This window comes from Cherax quadricarinatus, chromosome 44 (assembly GCF_038502225.1).
Source record: "Cherax quadricarinatus isolate ZL_2023a chromosome 44, ASM3850222v1, whole genome shotgun sequence".
In the NCBI taxonomy this organism is placed as follows: Eukaryota; Metazoa; Arthropoda; class Malacostraca; order Decapoda; family Parastacidae; genus Cherax; species Cherax quadricarinatus.
Window position 1 is genome coordinate 8,389,647 of NC_091335.1, and position 21,838 is coordinate 8,411,484.

A 21,838-nucleotide genomic window follows, 5' to 3' on the forward strand; every position below is an offset into this window, starting at 1 on the left:
TCATTTTGAACTGACAAGGAAGGGGTAGGGTAGCTCAAATTATTTGGATAGAGCAGCCTTCACTATTAGACATTACCTTAAATGCTGTGTCAGGGCTGATACTTTATTTTTATTTATCTTTTGCCATTATAATCCTCCCACTGCCATCTTCCCACCCTAGGTTCCCTCTACACCCTACTACCAAAGACATTCATAATTCTTGAAGAATTACTCCTTGTTCACAAGAGTCAGATGTCTAATTACTCGAGAACTTGCTCAGTCAACAAACCAAACTGCTTAGTCCCATTCTGGGTCTCAAGACTTCAAAATGGCAAGGTGATGACTTCTTGCTGGGGTTTAACTCTAGATCTGAAGACTGCATTCCTTCACATTCCTATCAACCACAGGTTCCAACATAAATTGACCTTCCACCTGTTACATCTGTTAAGGGTTCCAAAGATCACTGCCCCATGGTCTATTGCTGTTGGTTATCCAGTGGCCCACATATCCATCAAACTGGTAGATCTAGCATTTAAAGGAAGAGGTGACCCAGCTACTGCTTCAAGATGTCTATTTGTTCCAGCAGTATTTCCAACATCTGCTGGCAGCAGGTTGAATAGTCAGAACCACAGATTGTAATAAAGTTGGTAGAATTACCGACAATATGTAAAGTAAAAGGACACAAGTGCAACTAATGTGACATTTATTGTAGCAACGTTTCGCTCTCCAGGAGCTTTATCAAGCCATTGTAATGGCTTGATAAAGCTCCTGGAGAGCGAAACGTTGCTACAATAAATGTCACATTAGTTGCACTTGTGTCCTTTTACTTTACAGAACCACAGATGTTGACACTTCCTTTTTTTGTGCCCATGGTGCCTCTGCTTTTCACTGGATTTTACATTCCCTCCCATATCTCTCACAACAGTATAGTTATGGTAGAGAGTAGGCTTGGGACTAAGCCTTCAATTATCTTCCACATAAATATCATTTATATCTCACTTTCTAAGAGTACATATTTAGTACTTTGAGGCATTCCCAGCAGTTTAAAAGCTGTATTGATTATGTGAGTAGTAAACGATATTTGTAAATGTTTCAGATCTCTCTCTATCCTGCCTTGAAAGAAGTAGTCAGTACCAAACAAGTGATATGAACTGTGACCCCATTGGTATTTCCCTTGCTTTGCAAGTTCTCATTATTCGCTTTTACAACATTTGCCTATTTTGTGTTCTCTAAATAGGTCAGCTAACATTATTTCACCCGTGTTTTTCATGTTTGTTTCATTCAATGAGGTGGCGGTCCTGTGCTTTGCGTACAGTGTCTCTGTTGAGTTACTGGAATTTGTCCCCACTGAACACATTTTTTCCTGCCCACCATAAGATTTTGCATGTATCTTCTTGTAATTTTTGCACCTCTTCTACTGAAGTGACTATTAAGCATATTTTGCATCATCCGCAAATAATATGAAACTGCGGCTCCTATCTTTATCTGCTATGAGGACGAGAAACAGTAAGGGTGCCAGGATCATGCCATCAACAGGAATCACCGAAATTTTCCACTGCCTCTCATTCCCTAGACTTCTGGTGGAACATGCCACACAACCTATCTAGGTATATCCCAATGACTTGTCCTGCCCTAATATTGATCAATTCTTCCATTCAAGGTTGATGCCCTATTCATAACTGTCTGCATTCCTTAATGTTGTTGGCATCCTTACAAAGAGGAAACTTAGCTACTTCATCCCACCGTGAGTTTCCTTTCTGGTAATGTGAATCCCTTCTCCACAACACTAAAGATGAGTTCCTTCTTCACTGACACTTGAATCTAACTTCAAGGATCTGCACAGTTTGTCATCTGCATTAAATTCAATTTGGAAATTTTCTATCCAATGCGATCACTAAACATTCTAGTAGATGGCTCATCAAGGCATTACGTTTTTGCTGAATGAGGACCTCATCCACGAGCATTCCACTGCCCTGGCTATCAATGGGGCAGTCCAATTTTTTCACCACAGTAATATCCTTTGGTAAAAATGTTACCATGCCTTGTTTTTTAGACATGTGGTAGGAATGCATTCAAACCAGATTAGGGAGAGTTGAAGCTCTATCTTCCTCCTTCCCTCTCCTTACTTAAACAGTGAAGATCCTTTCTTAATTATTGCTCTTGAGCTCCTCAGAACATATTTCTATCTTTTGAGACAAATTCACCTTTCTGACATGGACAACCTTGCTATTTCTTTCACACAGGACACTTGGCTACTATAATATTGATGCTGGCCTATCTCTGGCAAACAATATCAAAGTGCCTGGGCACAAAAAAACAATAGTGAGGATTTTGCAGTTTGCAAGACATTTGAACTAATATTCATGGAGTGGGTTTCCTTCCTTGGGGTCACCCTAATTTAGTGGAAAACAAAGAATGTGGTTAAAAAATAATCTATTCACAGATTCTAGATTCATGAGACTTATGCTTCATTATTATTATTATAATCAAAAAGAAGCGCTAAGCCACAAGGGCTAGGGACTTATGCTTCAAATTTTGGAGCATGACTGTACTATGCAGTGATGTATATGCCAAAGACTTTTCTCGTCCAGACACTTACTTCTAGAATGAATTTCTGACGAATGCATGTTTATAGTCATAGACACTCAGTCTAAACATACACATGTTAGTTTCATTAATTCCAATCATACTGAATTAAGGTATAGAAGAGGTGAGAGAGGTAATCCAGGGCCTCCCTATGAAGCCTATTTTTGTCATTTTAGACCATCTTATGCTGGCTGATTTACCAGACACGAGGGTCAGCTCTTCACTTCAATGTCGATTGACATTTTATAGCCACAACCATGTCTTTGAGGTTTACATACAGGAGGGCCATGCACATACAGTACAATCTTGTCAGTGTTCCATGTTTTCATTGACTTTTCATTGAGCCATTGTTCATTATGTTCAGTGCTTTTATTCAGAGGCGTCGGGGGGGGGGGGGGCGCCCCCGGTGACACCATAGAGCAGCACAAAACAGTGCTGCACCAACATAAGAGAAGAATCCTTTATTTCTATATAGCCTATTATATATATACAAAGTACAAATAAGCCTATATAGGGAAAATCATTGTTTTTGATGATGTGAAAGATCATTTTGCATAAGTGAAGGCAAGAAAATGCAAGATCAGATTCACCGAGAAGTTACCTGTACTCAAGGTCAAATCAAAACAAGTGTTTCTCTGATATTGCAATGTTTTTCTTTATTTTTCAATTTTTTTTTTTTTTTTTTTTTTTTTTTTTTTTTTTGCACTGTTGAAGTTGAGTAAATGTAGGATGTGTTGGCTGTACTCAAAGTGGTATTTGAGTTTGTTTCCTCAATATTACTACGATTATTTATTTTATCATTAATAAAGTCGAGATGTATTCTCCTGTTCAGTTTATGGCCCTTAAATGTTCTCATTGCTAAATATTAGTCACTGACTGGTCATGCAGTAGTGACATAACTGGAGTTTACCCCCCATCCCCCTGCCCTTGAATTTCATGGGGGTAACACCAAAGATGCTGCCCCGGGTGACACCAGAGATTCCGCCCCGGGGGACACCAACTCTAGCGACACCTCTGCTTTTATTGCCTTTCTGCCACTTTCAGAATATAGTATTCAAGTAAGGGAAGGGTGACCGGCACTATATTTCAATGTAAGTATTGTATGTACTGTATTTTACTTTTTCGTGTTTTTTATGCCTAAATGTATCGAGTACTTAATATATGATAGTGTAAACATGTTATCAGGCATTTTAGAGGAGTCTGATAATGAAAAAACTGCTCTTTTCCACCTGCAGGCAATTTTTGCTTACCACATGAGATGGGGAACCTAACAGCCATACCATTAAAATTCTGTGCCTCCGTCTTCCCTTACACGCGATTTGTGCTGCCTCAAATTGTACTCGCATACCCTCCAAATTGGTAGTCTTGCTGGAATACTTCAAGCGAGGTTAAGTACTTACTTTTAACAAAGAAAAGGAAGTTTCTGTGCTGTTGTGGGTCCAATGACCCACATTACCACTCTCCTTCCAGCATTCACAGCATTCATGCAAGCTCTTGCATCCAAGGACTGGAGAGTCTGAAAATTTTAGAGAGATGACTTGGCTGACAAGATCTGGGGGAATGCCTATTGGGAATTATATCTTAAGAGTTGTTTGCCACCAATAACTTTCTTTTCCTCAAGGTAATATAATCATTTTGTGCATGTACACAAAAAATAAGTTGTGTGTGGTGCGTGTGTGGTGTGGTGTGGTGTGGTGTGGTGTGGTGTGGTGTGTGTGGTTGTGAGTGTGGTTGTGTGTGGGGTTGTGTGGGGGGTTGTGTGGGGGGTTGTGTGTGGGGTTGTGTGTGGGGTTGTGTGTGGGGTTGTGTGTGGGGGGTGTGTGTGTGTGTGGGGTATGTGTGTGTGTGTGTGTGTGTGTGTGTGTGTGTGTGTGTGTGTGTGTGTGTGTGTGTGTGTGTGTGTGTGTGTGTGTGTGGTGTGTGTGTGGTGTGTGTGTGGTGTGTGTGTGGTGTGTGTGTGGTGTGTGTGTGGTGTGTGTGTGGTGTGTGTGTGGTGTGTGTGTGGTGTGTGTGTGGTGTGTGTGTGGTGTGTGTGTGGTGTGTGTGTGGTGTGTGTGTGGTGTGTGTGTGGTGTGTGTGTGGTGTGTGTGTGGTGTGTGTGGTGTGTGTGTGGTGTGTGTGTGGTGTGTGTGTGTGTGTGTGTGTGTGTGTGTGTGTGTGTGTGTGTGTGTGTGTGTGTGTGTGTGTGTGTGTGTGTGTGTGGTGTGTGTGTGGTGTGTGTGTGGTGTGTGTGGTGTGTGTGTGGTGTGTGTGTGGTGTGTGTGTGTGGTGTGTGTGTGGTGTGTGTGTGGTGTGTGTGTGGTGTGTGTGTGGGGTGTGTGTGTATGTGGGGTGTGTGTGTGTGTGGTGTGTGTGTGTGTGTGTGTGTGTGTGGTGTGTGTGTGTGTGTGTGTGTGGTTGTGTGTGTGGTTGTGTGTGTGGTTGTGTGTGTGGTTGTGTGTGTGTGGTGTGTGTGTGGTGTGTGTGTGGTGTGTGTGTGGTGTGTGTGTGGTGTGTGTGTGGTGTGTGTGTGGTGTGTGTGTGGTGTGCGCGCGTGCGCATGGTGTGTGCACGCGCATGGTGTGTGCACGCGCATGGTGTGTGTGCACGCGCATGCGCGTGTTTTTCAACAAACCGGCCACATCCCACTGAAGCAGGGTGTCCCAAAAAGAAAAACAAAAGTTTCTCTTTTTAACTTGAGTAATGTATACAGGAGAAGGAGTTACTAGCCCCTTGGTCCCACCATTTTAGTTGCCTCTTATGACATGTGGCTTACAGACAAAGAATTCTGTTCTACTTCCCCATGGAGATAAAACAGAATAACCAAGAACTAGTACAAAAATAGAAGAAAACCCAGAGGGGTGTGTATATATATGCTTGGACATGCAAGTGTATTGTGACCCCAAGTATAAGTAGCAGTAGCAAGATGTACCTGAAATCTTGCATGTTTATGAGACAGAAAAAAGACACAAGCAAGCCTACCATCATTTAAAACAATTACAGGCTTTCATTTTACACTCACTTGACAGGACACACATACATACAGTGGTACCTTGACTTAGGAGTTAAATTCGTTCTGTGACCCAGCTCATAACTCAATTTCCTCATATATCAAACCAATTTTCCTCATTGAAATTAACTGAAATGGCATTAATCCATTCCAATGGAATTCCTGGCTCTCCGGAGGCAGGAGAAAATACTTCAATATAACGCTAACATCAACTCTATGACTTATTTATCTATCACAATTGATCTAATATGAAAATAATAAACAATATAAATAACACAGAAACATGATATATACTCTACAATGAATATATTATGTGAAGAGTGCTGGCGGCCACTCCCGAGGTAAAAATAATTATCACTCTGATCATATCTTCCCATTCTTGCCCTTCTGAGGTCTTATAAGAGAAAATGGAGTGTTTGTGAGGCTAACTGCACTAGATCACTAGTTTCATGAGGACTACACTGAAACAAAAAATTTTTTCTCGGAATACCCCCCCCCCCCGGAGTCAGGAGACTGATCTACATTTTGAGTGAACATCTCTGAAGTAAGTCGGCGTAGATGCCCCGTGCCTTCTCGCAGAGAAGGCGTAAGGTATGAAGTATATACTATGCTTGTACTGCCTCGCCAAGTTGACTACACACACACCTTGCTCATGTTTTTCTATGATTTCATGCTTTAATTCAATGGACATCATCATCCTCCTCTTCTCAGTACTGTCCTTTGCGCTTACTTTCTTAGGACCCATGGTTAGAAAAGAAATTTGGCAAAATAACTGCACAAAACGCAAACTCAACAAAAGAGAGATGCTTCCACAGTGAGATAACCACGTACACTGTTGTGGCATTTGCTGTGCCAACTAGTGGCAGCATATCTGAAGCTCACTCGCAACTTGGATTTTGGCTCGTAATTCAAAGCAAAAAATCAATCAAGCGATGGCTTGTAACTCGGGGCACTCGAAAGTCAAGGTACCATTGTATATTCTATGTATGTATATGTATATATGTGTGTGTGTGTATATACATACATATATATATATATATATATATATATATATATATATATATATATATATATATATATATATATATATACTCTTCTTCTTCTTTCAACAAACCGGCCTTATCCCACCGAGGCAGGGTGGCCCAAAAAGAAAAACAAAAGTTTCTCTTTTTTAAATTTAGTAATATATACAGAAGTGGTGACTAGCCCCTTGCTCCCAGCATTGTAATCGCCTCTTACGACAATCATGGTTTATGGAGGAAGAATTCTGTTCCACTTCCCCAGGGAGATAAGAAATAAACAAGAACAAGAACTAGTAAAAAAATAGAAGAAAATCCAGAGGGGTGTTTATATCTTCTTTCAACAAACCGGCCGTATCCCACTGTGGCGGGGTGGCCCAAAAGGAAAAAATGAAAGTTTCTCCTTTTACATTTAGTAATATAGTATACAGGAGAAGGGGTTACTAACCCCTTGCTCCTGGCATTTTAGTCGCCTCTTACAACACGCATGGCTTACGGAGGAAGAATTCTGTTCCACTTCCCCATAGAGATAAGAGGAAATAAACAAGAACAAGAACTAGAAAGAAAATAGCAGAAAATCCAGAGGGGTGTATATATATATATATATATGCTTATATTTGCATGTGTAGTGTGACATAAGTGTAATTAGAAGTAGGAAGATGTACCTGAAATCTTGCATGTTTGAGATATAAAAAAGACACCAGTAACACTACCATCATGTAAAACAATTACAGGCTTTTGTTTTACAATTACTTGGCAGGACAGTAGTACCTCCCTGGGAGGTAGTAAGCTACTAAATAATGTAGAGAGTTTTTATGAGGATAGCGAGGCTCAGGTTAGGGTGTGAAGGTGAGAGAGATATTACTTCCCGGTAAAAGTAGGTCTTAGACAGGGATGTGTTGGGGAGAGGGGTGGGATTTAATTTTTGGGGATTCAAATACAAAATGGGAGATGACACAGTTACTTTTTGCTGATGATACTGTGCTTTTGAGAGATTCTAAAAAGTTGCAAAGGTTAGCAGACGAGTTTCGGAGGGTGTGTAAAAGTAGAAAGTTGAAAGTAAACATAGATAAGAGTAAGGTGTTAAGGGTATCAAATGATTTAGATAAAGAGAAACTGGATTTCACATTGGAGAGGGAGTATGGAAGATGTGAATGCTTTCAGATATTTGGGAGTTGACTTGTCAGCAGATGGGTTTATGAAAGATGAAGTTAACCATAGAATTGATGAAGGAAAAAAGGTGACTGGTGCATTGAGGTATCTGTGGAAACAAAAAACATTATCCATAGAGGCAAAGAAGGGAATGTACGAAAGCATAGCGGTACCAACACTCATATGGGTGTGAAGCTTGGGTTGTAAATGCTGTGGTGAGGAGGCAGCTAGAGGCAGTGGAGATGTCGTGATTAAGGGCAATGTGTGGTGTAATTATGATGCACAGAATCCGGAGTGTGGAAATTAGGTGGTGTGGAGTTATTAGAAGTATTAGTCAGAGGGCTGAAGAGGGGCTATTGAGGTGGTTTGGTCATTTATAAAGAATAGAGAGCGTATAAATCTGTAGGGAAGGAAGGCAGGGTAGGGGTCATCCTCGAAAAGGTTGGAGGGAGGGAGTAAAGGAGGTTTTGTGGGCGAGGGGCTTGGACTTCCAGCAAGCATGTGTATGTGCTAGATAGGAGTGACTGGAGATGAATGGTTTTTGGAACCTGACGATCTGTTAAGTGTGAGCAGGGTAATATTTTGTGAAGGGATTCGGGGAAACCGGTTAGCTGGACTCGAGTCCTGGAAACGGGAGGTACAATGCCTGCACTTTAAAGGAGGGGTTTGGGTTATTGGCAGTTTGGAGGGACTTCTAATCTGTCATATCTGAGCGCCTCTACAAAGACAGTGATTATGTATAGTGATGGTGAAAGTGTTGAATGATGATGAAAGTATTTTTCTTTCTTTTTAGATCACCCAGCATTGGTGGGAAACGGCCGGTGTTAAAAAAAATGTATTTATATATCTCCATGGCGAAGTGAAACACAATTCTTCCTCCGTAAGCCATGCATGTTGTAAGAGGCAACTATGCCAGGAACAAGGGGCAAGTAACCCTTTCTCCTGTATACATTACTAAATTTAAAAAGAAAAACCTTCATTTTTCTTTTTAGGTTACCTTGCCTTGGTGGGATATGACTGGTTTGATAAAAAATATATACATGTATACACACACACAGGTAAGCTTCAATAAGTATGAATTTGAATAGTACAAAATTTGATTTAGTATGAATTATAAAATAATACCAGACCTTATTCAATAAGAATCAAAATTCGGTATGCACAAGTCTGCTGCCCACCTCACTTGCTTCTGTTACTTGTATGATGACGTGCCACAGCTTGTTATCCTATACACATTTACAGTACTACATTATATTTTAAATTTTGATAAACTGCCCTTAGGAAATATGGACAAAGGGAAAAATACAGTGCAAATGTAAAATAAAAAGGAGGAGGCCTGTTATTACATTATAACAAAACATGGATGTAATAAAGTAACATAGAAATGGCAACAGCAACTCTAAAATAGGCCGAGAGGTTGGAATGCATCAATCTACAGTACATAATATAAAACAAGCAGATAAAATACAAGAAAAAGGTACAGTTGCATCAGCTTTGTGGCTTGCCAACTACTACTAGAAACAGAAGCATTACAATGACAGAAATGGAGAGTCTCTTATCAAACAAAAGCTTAGTCTCTCTTTATGGCAGTGAAAAAAAAACCGAGTTCATGCGGAAAATTAAGAAATTTTATTGCAAGCAATGGTTGCTTTGACCATTTCAGAAACCAAATTCAACTGCATAATGTTAAAATTACTGATGAGTCTGCTAGTGCAGATAAAGAAGCTGCTGCTAAATATCCTGATTTCTTGAAGAAAATGGTGGATACACAGACCAACAGATCTGAAAACATTTCTCATGCCTGGAAAGAATTAACTGCAAGTAATATGCGTGTAGTGTGGAAACACACATTGCTTCACTGCGTAAATAATTCTGAGGGCTCTCCCTCTCAAGCGCAAGCTGTTGAAGAAATAACACACACTGGAAGGCTGCTTGGTTTTGATGGCCTGGACTCTACAAATGTCTGTGACTTGCCTGAATCAAACTCGCAAGAAATGACTGATGGAGACCTTAATATAGATCAACAATAAAATGCAATAATGTTTTCATTGTTTAGTTTATAATAAACTTGAATAAGAAATATATTTTTATTATCCTTTGGTAATATATTAAAAATTTCCATTGCATACGTATTTCCATTGGAGTGGGACCAATAACCATACTTCGTGTGCTATAACAGCTTCGAATAGCACGAATCCAATTAATGAGATTGTTTAGCAGGATTCATTATTCATATAAATCGAAGCTTTGATAGATAATATATATATTATAGAATTTATTATACAAAAAGAATGGCATCCTAAGTATGTTTTGGACAATTTTTCTTATATTTGCTGCACTCTCAATAGAAAAAGCATCAATAAAGTTCTAGTTAATATTTAGTTCAGGGTTACACTGAGTTTTGTAATAATTTACAGTTTAAACTATTCAAAAATATATGGGTTTTGCAATGTAGTTTTATGTTGTGCAAAGTGTTTATTTTTTTTTTTAAAGGTTAGGTTCAGTTGCAACCCCACCAAACCTAACCCCAGAAACCCACTTAATGCAGGTGCTGTAACGATATAATTTTGAAATCTATGGGAAAAGCCTGCCGTATTTCACTTATTCCTCGGCATACGTTTTGTTCAAAGTTCTTCCAGTGATGCAACACAACCCTAAAAAAATACTTTCTATAAAAATCTGAACAACATGAAACTACTCCATTGCAAAACCCACTTAATATCATACACTCTTCAACTAGAAATTGTCTCCAAACTCACTGAAGCCCCTAAACTGAATACTGACCAATTTTTACTCTCTCAAAATTAAGACATGATCAAAGTCTGGTGTAAATATCTATATATGCTTGGACACATTAAAACCACTCCAATGAGTTTAATGCTTCTTATTCTTGCTATTTTCCTGGGGAATTTTATTTATAACCAATAGTCTGAATGCTTAAAGAAAAAAAAAAGGTAAAAGTTTCTTGCATCAATATGAAAGATGCAACTGGTTTATATTCCTTTCAGGGCTCTTAAAAATTTGGGTATGAAAACCCTAAGTGCTGTGAAAGAACAGATGCCTGCTTTCCCATGACAAGCAAAAACCTGAAAACCAGAGAGCAATATTTTTTTTTTTTACCCGACCCTCTACTTCCATCTATTAGAAATATGCTAGAACAAAATATACAAGGACTGGAAGATGCCTGACCTATAGCCCTCCAGATAAGCATTAAATTTTTTGGCGATGCTACTTTATGCATCAGAGTTTCTGACACCCATTAATGAAAAATAATGCCCTGGAGCCAAATACTGTTGACATAGAAGTATCCACCACTTATTGCACCAACAGGTATAAAGCACACTGAAAAATACTGTGATATCTAACATGACTTAAAAGCAGCTGCTGAAGCTGCTGTTGAACCAGACTTGACCTGTGAGGAATACACTTGCACACAGGAAGAGAACACCAACCACTATTGAGCACCAGTGTTGCAACAATTAGTATCCAGAGGCAGTGGAAACAAGATCGACTAAATCCAGGTGCTGCCATGCTTTAAATGATTACATGGGTTATTATAAGGAACAGTACAAATACACAGTGGCAGCTATTTTGGTCCATTATTACAATGTGTGTAACTTAAACTAAAAAATGAACATTTGAATGTGGAGATTTCAGTTCAAGGAATGTGTGGTTTACCTGGGACATCTGCAGAAACTTTTACTATGGTAAATTTTATAAATCAAATATACTATATAAAACTATTTTTCACAACATCATAAACAACACATTAGGCAGCACAAAATATCAAGCAAATGTACTTTCCTAAAAATACACTTTGGGAAGCAGGGTTTTGCAACTGCACAAAATAAGTCAGCACCTTATTTGTATTGAGTGAGGGTAGAATGGTACACCTGGCAACAACAGTAATCACATTGTGCACACACAGCCATATTAAATTTCTAAAGTTATTAAAGCACTCAAACCAGACAAAAATGATTTGCCTGCTTTAATACATATTATTCTCTTCAACTATTCTGGTACTAAATTTTTTCCAAAGAGCACATTTGAAGGGGAGAATGAATATCTGTATAAAAATGCCATCTGTAAAAGCATATGATATACGGTACCTTTAAATATATACGTAAAAATTACAAGTTGAATGCAATGTACCATTTTAAACTCACTTGGGAAAATACAGAAACCACTTGTACGAGAACACAAGTCCAAAGGGCTTGATCGTGGCTTGTCAAATTTCTGGGTATACCTGCACAATTGATCAGCTTACACTGAGAGGTACATGAACTGCTGTGTCTAACCCTAAACAAGAGTCATGGTTCACCAACCGCATCAGTGCCTTGGATTTCACTTGTGGCTCCTAGGCCGTCATTATCACCATTGCAGTAAAAAATCTTGTTACTTTTCCACAAAAATAAAAAAAAAATTATGCATTGTCGCTGGGTTACCGTCCATTATCAGGGGCCAAGAAGTGATGCAAGCCAATGGCGGCAACGGCACAGAAAAGAGAAAAAACAACCAAAATTGCAGCAGCCTTTTGCTGATCACTGAGATTGTGCCACTGCAGACCCGCCTCCTAGAAGGTAAAAAAAAGCAAAGGACTATTACAACACTTGTCTGCTCCACTTGGAACATATGAATACTGTTGTAAAACAAAATAAATAAGCCCTAGACTGTCACTCAACATTTTTCATTCATTTTCTCATTATAACATACCTTATAATGCAAATTAAGAAATCCACTATGCAACAGTGAGTGGATAAAAAAAAAAGTACCTACTATTCTAAATATGCACCACATAAGTAAAAAAATTCCTGCAGAAGGCAATGCATAATGTGAAAAAAAATGTGTTTTTGGTTTAAAACAGCGACTTTGAGGTGTACTTTTGTACGACCCTGAGGTGTATTTTCATGTGATTTTATTGTTGTATTCTAGATTTATTGGTCTCATAAGATAGAACAGAAGATATATTACAGAAATAGAGATGATTTTGATTGGTTTCTGGAGTGAAAGTAACTTCAAATTGACCTCAAAGTATCAGAAATGTTCGATTTATGTCGATATTCCAGAGTACACAAATTACATGGCTCGTCCAATATACGTCCAACTGGTGAGTAATGTGTCCATAAGTGCAGTGACATTATTTATACAATTTTTACAATAATGCAGTAGCCTGCATAAGAGTAAATCTTTTATTTTTTGTGCGAATAAAAATTCAAAGTGGAAAGCAAGAGTAATATAGGAGAGACCTGAGAATGTGACTAATGAACAAAGGAAATGTTGTTTTAGTGCCAGGAATGTCTAGTGTTTTATCTGGACCCTATTTTGAAATTGGCAAATTTTGAATTTTGTGTGAAATTGGCCAAATTACCAATTTCTGATAATTTTATTGGGTAGTTGAATTAGGTTAATGGGCAGTTCCTTGTACTCAATAGAAAGAATGGAAGGAATACTAGCAAAATAGCCACGAGTTTGGTAGACACGAATTGGCTGAAAATAAGACTCAAAGTGGGTGAAATCGCCGATTCATAAATATTGCCGAGACCGCTAACTTTGCAAGTGCATAATTCTGCAAGTTTTCCATCAAATTTCATACTTTAGGTTTCATTACCTTTGGAAAAAGTTTATTACATATTTTTTTTTTTTTTAAATTCTCAGACCCTAAGAGTAAGTTTCAGATCAAGGGTTCCGACCCTCAAAGGGTTAAGTCACTCACATTCAAAAAAGTAAACACTGATGATTTGTCTGCCTTTTAAGACTTGGAATGATACATTATGAATTTTAAACAAGAGTGAAATCAATACAATACAGTGGTACCTCGGGATACAAACAGCTCAAAACGCAAACAATTATGTAAGTGCTGTTGTAAGTATTTTTGGGAGTCTGAAACGGATTAATCTAATTTACACTATTCCTTATGGGAACAAATTCTTTCGGTATCAGCACTTGAACAGCCTTCTGGAACGAAATAAGTTCATATCCCAAGGTACCACTGTATATCATTTCCTCGTATTGTAACTGACCAAATGAACAAGAAAAAGGAAGAAGGGAGGAGTGGAGAGAGTGGGAGGCAGTAATTATATATGACAACTTCATACAAGCACATTTAGGAGTAAATCCCACACTACCTGGGTTGTGTTTGCTGCAGTTTTGGTAGTCATTACAGGAGCAGGCTTTGGGGTGTTGAAGAGTGCTGGAGAAGAGTAAGCACCAGCCATTGTCTCTCCGTCCCCACATACTCGCACGCCACAAACACGTACATAATATCCTGTGTGAGGTTCTAAACCAGTCAGCGCGTAAGAGGTTTCGTCTCCAGTGTATACCTGGAAATGCATACAATACTGAGACAGAATACTCTAAAGTTACACATTTTGATTTTAATAATAATGAATTATTATATCATATAGTGCTCACAGAAAAATAAAAACAGGTTCATAGTACAATACCAAAGGATGTTCACTAAAATAATGCTAATGTATTGTAACTATTTTTTATTACTATAATACACTAACTGTAATAATTGCAAAATTGCCTATCATATATATTATCAGCATAGCAAAATTACCATTAGCTCTCTCAAAGCTCCTCTATAGTGCATTTTTCATAAATGCAACTGAAAAAATGCATCAAAAATTGATTAGTACATACTGAAGTCTTCCATGTGACTTTCGTTTTTTTATTATTATTATCACACTGGCCGATTCCCACCAAGGCAGGGTGGCCTGAAAAAGAAAAACTTACACCATCATTCACTCCATCACTGTCTTGCCAGAAGGGTGCTTTACACTACAGTTTTTAAACTGCAACATTAACACCCCTCCTTCAGAGTGCAGGCACTGTACTTCCCATCTCCAGGACTCAAGTCCGGCCTGCCGGTTTCCCTGAACCCCTTCATAAATGTTACTTTGCTCACACTCCAACAGCACGTCAAGTATTAAAAACCATTTGTCTCCATTCACTCCTATCAAACACGCTCACGCATGCCTGCTGGAAGTCCAAGCCCCTCGCACACAAAACCTCCTTTACCCCCTCCCTCCAACCTTTCCTAGGCCGACCCCTACCCCGCCTTCCTTCCACTACAGACTGATACACTCTTGAAGTCATTCTGTTTCGCTCCATTCTCTCTACATGTCCGAACCACCTCAACAACCCTTCCTCAGCCCTCTGGACAACAGTTTTGGTAATCCCGCACTTCCTAACTTCCAAACTACGAATTCTCTGCATTATATTCACACCACACATTGCCCTCAGACATGACATCTCCACTGCCTCCAGCCTTCTCCTCGCTGCAACATTCATCACCCATGCTGCACACCCATATAAGAGCATTGGTAAAACTATACTCTCATACATTCCCCTCTTTGCCTCCAAGGACAAAGTTCTTTGTCTCCACAGACTCCTAAGTGCATCACTCACCCTTTTCCCCTCATCAATTCTATGATTCACCTCATCTTTCATAGACCCATCCACTGACACGTCCACTCCTAAATATCTGAATACATTCACCACCTCCATACTCTCTCCTTCCAATCTGATATCCAATCTTTCATCACCTAATCTTTTTGTTATCCTCATAACCTTACTCTTTCCTGTATTCACCTTTAATTTTCTTCTTTTGCACACCCTACCAAATTCATCCACCAATCTCTGCAACTTCTCTTCAGAATCTCCCAAGAGCACAGTGTCATCAGCAAAGAGCAACTGTGACAACTCCCACTTTATGTGTGATTCTTTATCTTTTAACTCCACGCCTCTTGCCAAGACCCTCGCATTTACTTCTCTTACAACCCCATCTATAAATATATTAAACAACCACGGTGACATCACACATCCTTGTCTAAGGCCTACTTTTACTGGGAAATAATCTCCCTCTTTCCTACATACTCTAACTTGAGCCTCACTATCCTCGTAAAAACTCTTCAATGCTTTCAGTAACCTACCTCCTACACCATACACCTTCAACATCTGCCACATTGCCCCCCTATCCACCCTGTCATATGCCTTTTCCAAATCCATAAATGCCACAAAGTCCTCTTTAGCCTTATCTAAATACTGTTCACTTATATGTTTCACTGTAAACACCTGGTCCACACACCCCCTACCTTTCCTAAAGCCTCCTTGTTCATCTGCTATCCTATTCTCCGTCTTACTCTTAATTCTTTCAATAATAACTCTACCATACACTTTACCAGGTATACTCAACAGACTTTTTTTTTTTTTTTTTTTCCAACAAGTCGGTCGTCTCCCACCAAGGCAGGGTGACCCAAAAAAGAAAGAAAATCCCCAAAAAGAAAATACTTTCATCATCATTCAACACTTTCACCACACTCGCACATTATCACTGCTTTTGCAGAGGTGCCCAGAATACAACAGTTTAGAAGCATATACGTATAAAGATACACAACATATCCCTCCAAACAGACTTATCCCCCTATAATTTTTGCACTCTCTTTTATCCCCTTTGCCTTTATACAAAGGAACTATGCATGCTCTCTGCCAATCCCTAGGTACCTTACCCTCTTCCATACATTTATTAAATAATTGCACCAACCACTCCAAAACTATATCCCCACCTGCTTTTAACATTTCTATCTTTATCCCATCAATCCCGGCTGCCTTACCCCCTTTCATTTTACCTACTGCCTCACGAACTTCCCCCACACTCACAACTGGCTCTTCCTCACTCCTACAAGATGTTATTCCTCCTTGCCCTATACACGAAATCACAGCTTCCCTATCTTCATCAACATTTAACAATTCCTCAAAATATTCCCTCCATCTTCCCAATACCTCTAACTCTCCATTTAATAACTCTCCTCTCCTATTTTTAACTGACAAATCCATTGTTCTCTAGGCTTTCTTAACTTGTTAATCTCACTCCAAAACTTTTTCTTATTTTCAACAAAATTTGTTGATAGCATCTCACCCACTCTCTCATTTGCTCTCTTTTTACATTTTCGTTTTGGATGTAGCATACTTTTTTCAACGCCATTTATGAAAAACTGCACTTTATAGAGGAACTTCATAAGAGTAATGACTATTAAAAAATTATTTGTTTTGCAGCATAAACAATTATACAAACAATTTGGAGCTACTGTATTACTATACATTTATATGCATCTCCTTATCAGTAAGTACTGTTATAGTCTGCAGTAATTTTTACATAATTAACATTGAACAGTCAATTCTAATAATGTAACAATCTTATAGTTACTAGTTTATTAGCTTTTGATTTGATGGAATGCTGTCTGTTAGAAATTTTCCAAACTATTAAACAGTATTCACAGATATGCTGTACACTCAATCCCTCTCTTATGAACAGTCACAATCCACAGAATCTTGTGGATCAGTTATAACAGTGTGTCCACAGGCACAATGTTATAATTGGGGGTTACATTAACCATCATAACAAAAATTATATAAATCACAAATTTTGCAGCCTGAAACAAAACACAAATATCACTAAATTTTATGATGACCTTCATTTCCAGTGTCACTGGCTTCCTTTTTTTTTTTTTTATACTGTGCAACCATTATTTTTTTTTTTTTACATAGTTTTTCCTTTGAACTATGATTTGCAAGTCATAAACTACAAAACTGTTAAAAACCATGAACTCTCTTACAAGATGCAAATCAAAGACGAGCACAAGACGAACTGACTGAGCAATGCTGCACCCATTGTTTGTGTTTCTCTTCAGAAAGGCTTTGTGAGTAAGCCCACTTTGTAAAGCCAAGGCAAACAGAGGAAGTATAAAAGTTTACACAAAAGATATTTTGCAATATAAAACATTTTAAACCAAGAACTGGTTGCATTATTATTACTGTAAAATTATTATACAATTGTTATTACTCTATTAAATTATTAAACATACCACATAGTAATCCTGATCTTTGCCAGCTTGTAGCACCTGAAGACGGTACAGTATGGAATCTTCACCTGGACAACGCACACTGCACCATTCAACAATATGATTTCCTTCTGGACTTTCTGTTATACGGGGAGCTGTTAAAAATATTTAAAATTCAATAAGAAAAAAAAAAAGCGAGAGGCTGATGAATATAATTATAAAAACACACAGTATAGTGTTGCAATCTACAAATATCAAAGATGCTATAATAAACCACAGAACAGGTTTAAACTTTACCCTTTCCAGGGCTTGTTTGCAACTGTGTTATTATGACTTCTTGACTATAATAAACAATACAATAAGCCTTGACCAAATAAAGTAAACTAGTGCTCAATCTGAAAACCAGTTTTTTCTCTCTAAACGAAGCTCAACAGTCACCACACACAATTAAAACTAATACAATACACTAACTTCCAAAACAGGGACACAGAAGTCACTTTAAAGTGACGCCAAAATATTATGAGCTTTTAATAAATATATCAAGAGGGAAATTTTTTCCCAGTAAAAGTAGGCCTTAGACAAGGATGTGTGATGTCACCGTGGTTGTTTAATATATTTATAGATGGGGTTGTAAGAGAAGTAAATGCGAGGGTCTTGGCAAGAGGCGTGGAGTTAAAAGATAAAGAATCACACACAAAGTGGGAGTTGTCACAGCTGCTCTTTGCTGATGACACTGTGCTCTTGGGAGATTCTGAAGAGAAGTTGCAGAGATTGGTGGATGAATTTGGTAGGGTGTGCAAAAGAAGAAAATTAAAGGTGAATACAGGAAAGAGTAAGGTTATGAGGATAAAAAGATTAGGTGATGAAAGATTGAATATCAGATTGGAGGGAGAGAGTATGGAGGAGGTGAACGTATTCAGATATTTGGGAGTGGACGTGTCAGCGGATGGGTCTATGAAAGATGAGGTGAATCATAGAATTGATGAGGGAAAAAGAGTGAGTGGTGCACTTAGGAGTCTGTGGAGACAAAGAACTTTGTCCTTGGAGGCAAAGAGGGGAATGTATGAGAGTATAGTTTTACCAACGCTCTTATATGGGTGTGAAGCGTGGGTGATGAATGTTGCAGCGAGGAGAAGGCTGGAGGCAGTGGAGATGTCATGTCTGAGGGCAATGTGTGGTGTGAATATAATGCAGAGAATTCGTAGTTTGGAAGTTAGGAGGAGGTGCGGGATTACCAAAACTGTTGTCCAGAGGGCTGAGGAAGGGTTGCTGAGGTGGTTCGGACATGTAGAGAGAATGGAGCGAAACAGAATGACTTCAAGAGTGTATCAGTCTGTAGTGGAAGGAAGGCGGGGTAGGGGTCGGCCTAGGAAGGGTTGGAGGGAGGGGGTAAAGGAGGTTTTGTGTGCGAGGGGCTTGGACTTCCAGCAGGCATGCGTGAGCGTGTTTGATAGGAGTGAATGGAGACAAATGGTTTTTAATACTTGACGTGCTGTTGGAGTGTGAGCAAAGTAACATTTATGAAGGGATTCAGGGAAACCGGCAGGCCGGACTTGAGTCCTGGAGATGGGAAGTACAGTGCCTGCACTCTGAAGGAGGGGTGTTAATGTTGCAGTTTAAAAACTGTAGTGTAAAGCACCCTTCTGGCAAGACAGTGATGGAGTGAATGATGGTGAAAGTTTTTCTTTTTCGGGCCACCCTGCCTTGGTGGGAATCGGCCGGTGTGATAATAAAAAATAAAAATAAATAATCAAGGTAGGAGGGGTGGTGAAGACAATGCTATGACCCACTGTTCCCTGGAGCCTGTCTACTCTTCTTGATTACTACACCCTCTCACTTTTTTTTTTGCTCATCCACGAGGGCAAACTTTTATATAATGTTTCTAAATCTGTGGCTTAAGACAGTAAATACATCACATTCAAACATTAAACCCTGAGAATGCCCAGTTTAGCCCGTTAACTGTCCAAACGTAGATCTATGTTCTCTCACCCAGTGCTCTGAAGAGGGGGGAAAAAAAGAAGGGGGGGGGGCAATTTTCTGTGTAATAAGACCAAAAAAAATTTTTTTTAGGGTCAGTACTTACCGAGATATAAGATCGCAAAGTTGGCACTGGATGCTCACCTGACGGCAACATGGAGTCCTGCCGCTTGCAGAAGTGTTGTCTATATACCTTTTTTCTCATTTTATTTTTTTATTTATATAGCTTTTATGTTCTGATAATTGCAATTTGTAGTAGTTCTTGTGATTTCATAACCAATATTTGTTTTGACACAAATATTAGGTACTGAAATAGTACTCAAATAGTCACAAACACATTGACAGGTGAACAATTTCACCTGCCTTGGTCACCTACTATAATCTAGAAATATATACAAAGTATTTATAGGTCCCAGCAATGTTTTAGACATGCTGGAGTATATATGAAACTCCTTGAAGCATGGTGTAAGACTTGAGTGTCACTCCAGTGCTAACAGTGCAGTAGTGGAGTGACATTTGATAATTGTGCACTGCCTTGGCTTTGTTTGTTTTCACTGTTACATATAAACATGTCTATCTGTATGTCTGTCTATTTGTCTGTGTCTGTCTAGCTCTGTTTATCTGTCTGCCTGTATGTCTGTCTTCCTGTCTCTGTTTCAGAGAGCCACTCATGAACTAACAGGTATTACACATAATGGAGAATCGTCACATCTCATTTCTGAACAAATGAAAATGAGTGTTACTTGCCATATCTACAAGCACTGTATAGCACTTTGTCTGGATCTTTTTGGGTTATCCTAGGTAATTCACATTATATATAATAGTAATTATTTGTGTGTATCTGTAAGGTAGAGACAGACAGACATAGACAAAGATAGAGAGACAGACAGAGAGAGACAGGCAGAGATAGACACAGACAGACGGAGATAGAGACAGCCAAAATCAATCGGCCAGCCACTCAGCCTGCAAACACGTACACGTTCCAGAATTGTTTCTCTTTACTTAGGGCATAGGTTACAGGACATTCTGGCAGGATGACACTACCAGTGGTATCAAAATTGTAAGGATATTGCGCAAATGTTCACATGGGTTATTATCGAGGTTTTTAATATTTCCTCGACCACTTGTGGCCATTCTCAAAGTCACTAAACTCAGGGTCAATATCACTTTCCTCTTAAAAGGGGAGTGTTAATATGACATGACATCAGTGAATCCCTGGTGTCTGCCACACTCTTTGCTCTAGCTGATGCTCAATTGAACTGGTGCTCCCACAAGGTACTAAGTGGTCCCAGATTTTTTTTTAGACTGCGCACACCGAGTAGTAAGACCCATTCTATACTGACGAGTCATCTCAGGCCAATTGTCCCAAATTTGGAGGCAGGAAAAATAAAACGTAGATCTACGTTTGGACAGTTAAGGGGATAAAGAAAAAAAAGTACAGGAATTTTTATATGTAATGTACTACATTCTACCACATTTTATGAGTCATTATATGCTAAATATTCAAGACATTTTCCAAATGTGTCCAAGAAAACCTGTTTGCAAATTGTAAAGGTATCCTAAGGTATGGTAGCACTAACATAAAATTTCTTAGCATAATCACATTTAAAATCTTATTAATTTCAATATTACTTGTGGTCTGTTTAAATTCAATTCCCTATAGCCTCGAGATATAGTACATTCTTAAAACATTAAAACTGACATTCCTGAATATAAGACTTAATAAACATATGAAATTTTGTTACTGATAAAAAGCATAACTAAACCACAGTAAATAGTTTAACATCATTTTGTTTTCAATTCAGTATTTGGATATTGAACTGAAAAGTTCTTGAAAGAAAATGGAAAAATGTTCAACTAGTAATGTGTACAATATCTCTAGCATGCACATCTTTCACTTTTCTTAGTTTTGAGTTGAACTAAGTAGGTACTATTACATATCGATTGTGACATCGGATGAATCAGTTACATACACAGGTTAATGTTCTTCGAATTTTCCACCAAATCTGAAACACAAAAGTAGAGTTTACACACTGAATTAACCCTTTGACTGTCGCAACCCCAAATCCCGAGTTGTTTCCTGGTGTCGAAAAAAATTATTTTTTCTTATGAAATGATAGAGAATCTTTCCCCAATGGTAATGACACCAAAGAATGAAATTTGATGGAAAACTTATGGAATTACGCCCTCACAAAGTTAGTGACCTCGGCAATATTTACAAATCGGCAATTTCAACCACTTTAGCCCTAGTTTCGGCTAATTCCATTGTTCCAGTCGACCAAACTCATAGC

The 21,838-nt window shown here is 38.6% G+C and overlaps 1 protein-coding gene across 4 annotated transcripts in view; it reads right to left on the reverse strand.

Moving 5' to 3' along the window:
* LOC128697549 (fibronectin type-III domain-containing protein 3a) overlaps positions 1–21,838 on the reverse strand; it is a 662,917-nt gene that overhangs the window by 19,075 nt on the left and 622,004 nt on the right. For 2 of the 4 annotated variants that reach the window (XM_070094072.1, XM_053789316.2), the window contains 4 exons: positions 17,595–17,725; positions 13,851–14,045; positions 12,171–12,298; positions 3,215–4,081 (listed from right to left, as the gene is read on the reverse strand). In XM_070094072.1, coding sequence (XP_069950173.1) covers positions 4,048–4,081; positions 12,171–12,298; positions 13,851–14,045; positions 17,595–17,725 — 488 coding nt within the window. In that variant the 3' untranslated portion in view covers positions 3,215–4,047. Of the gene's footprint in view, positions 1–3,214; positions 4,082–9,798; positions 12,299–13,850; positions 14,046–17,594; positions 17,726–21,838 lie in introns of those variants that run through there. The other 2 variants (XR_011393145.1, XM_070094074.1) reach the window with 2 other exon arrangements.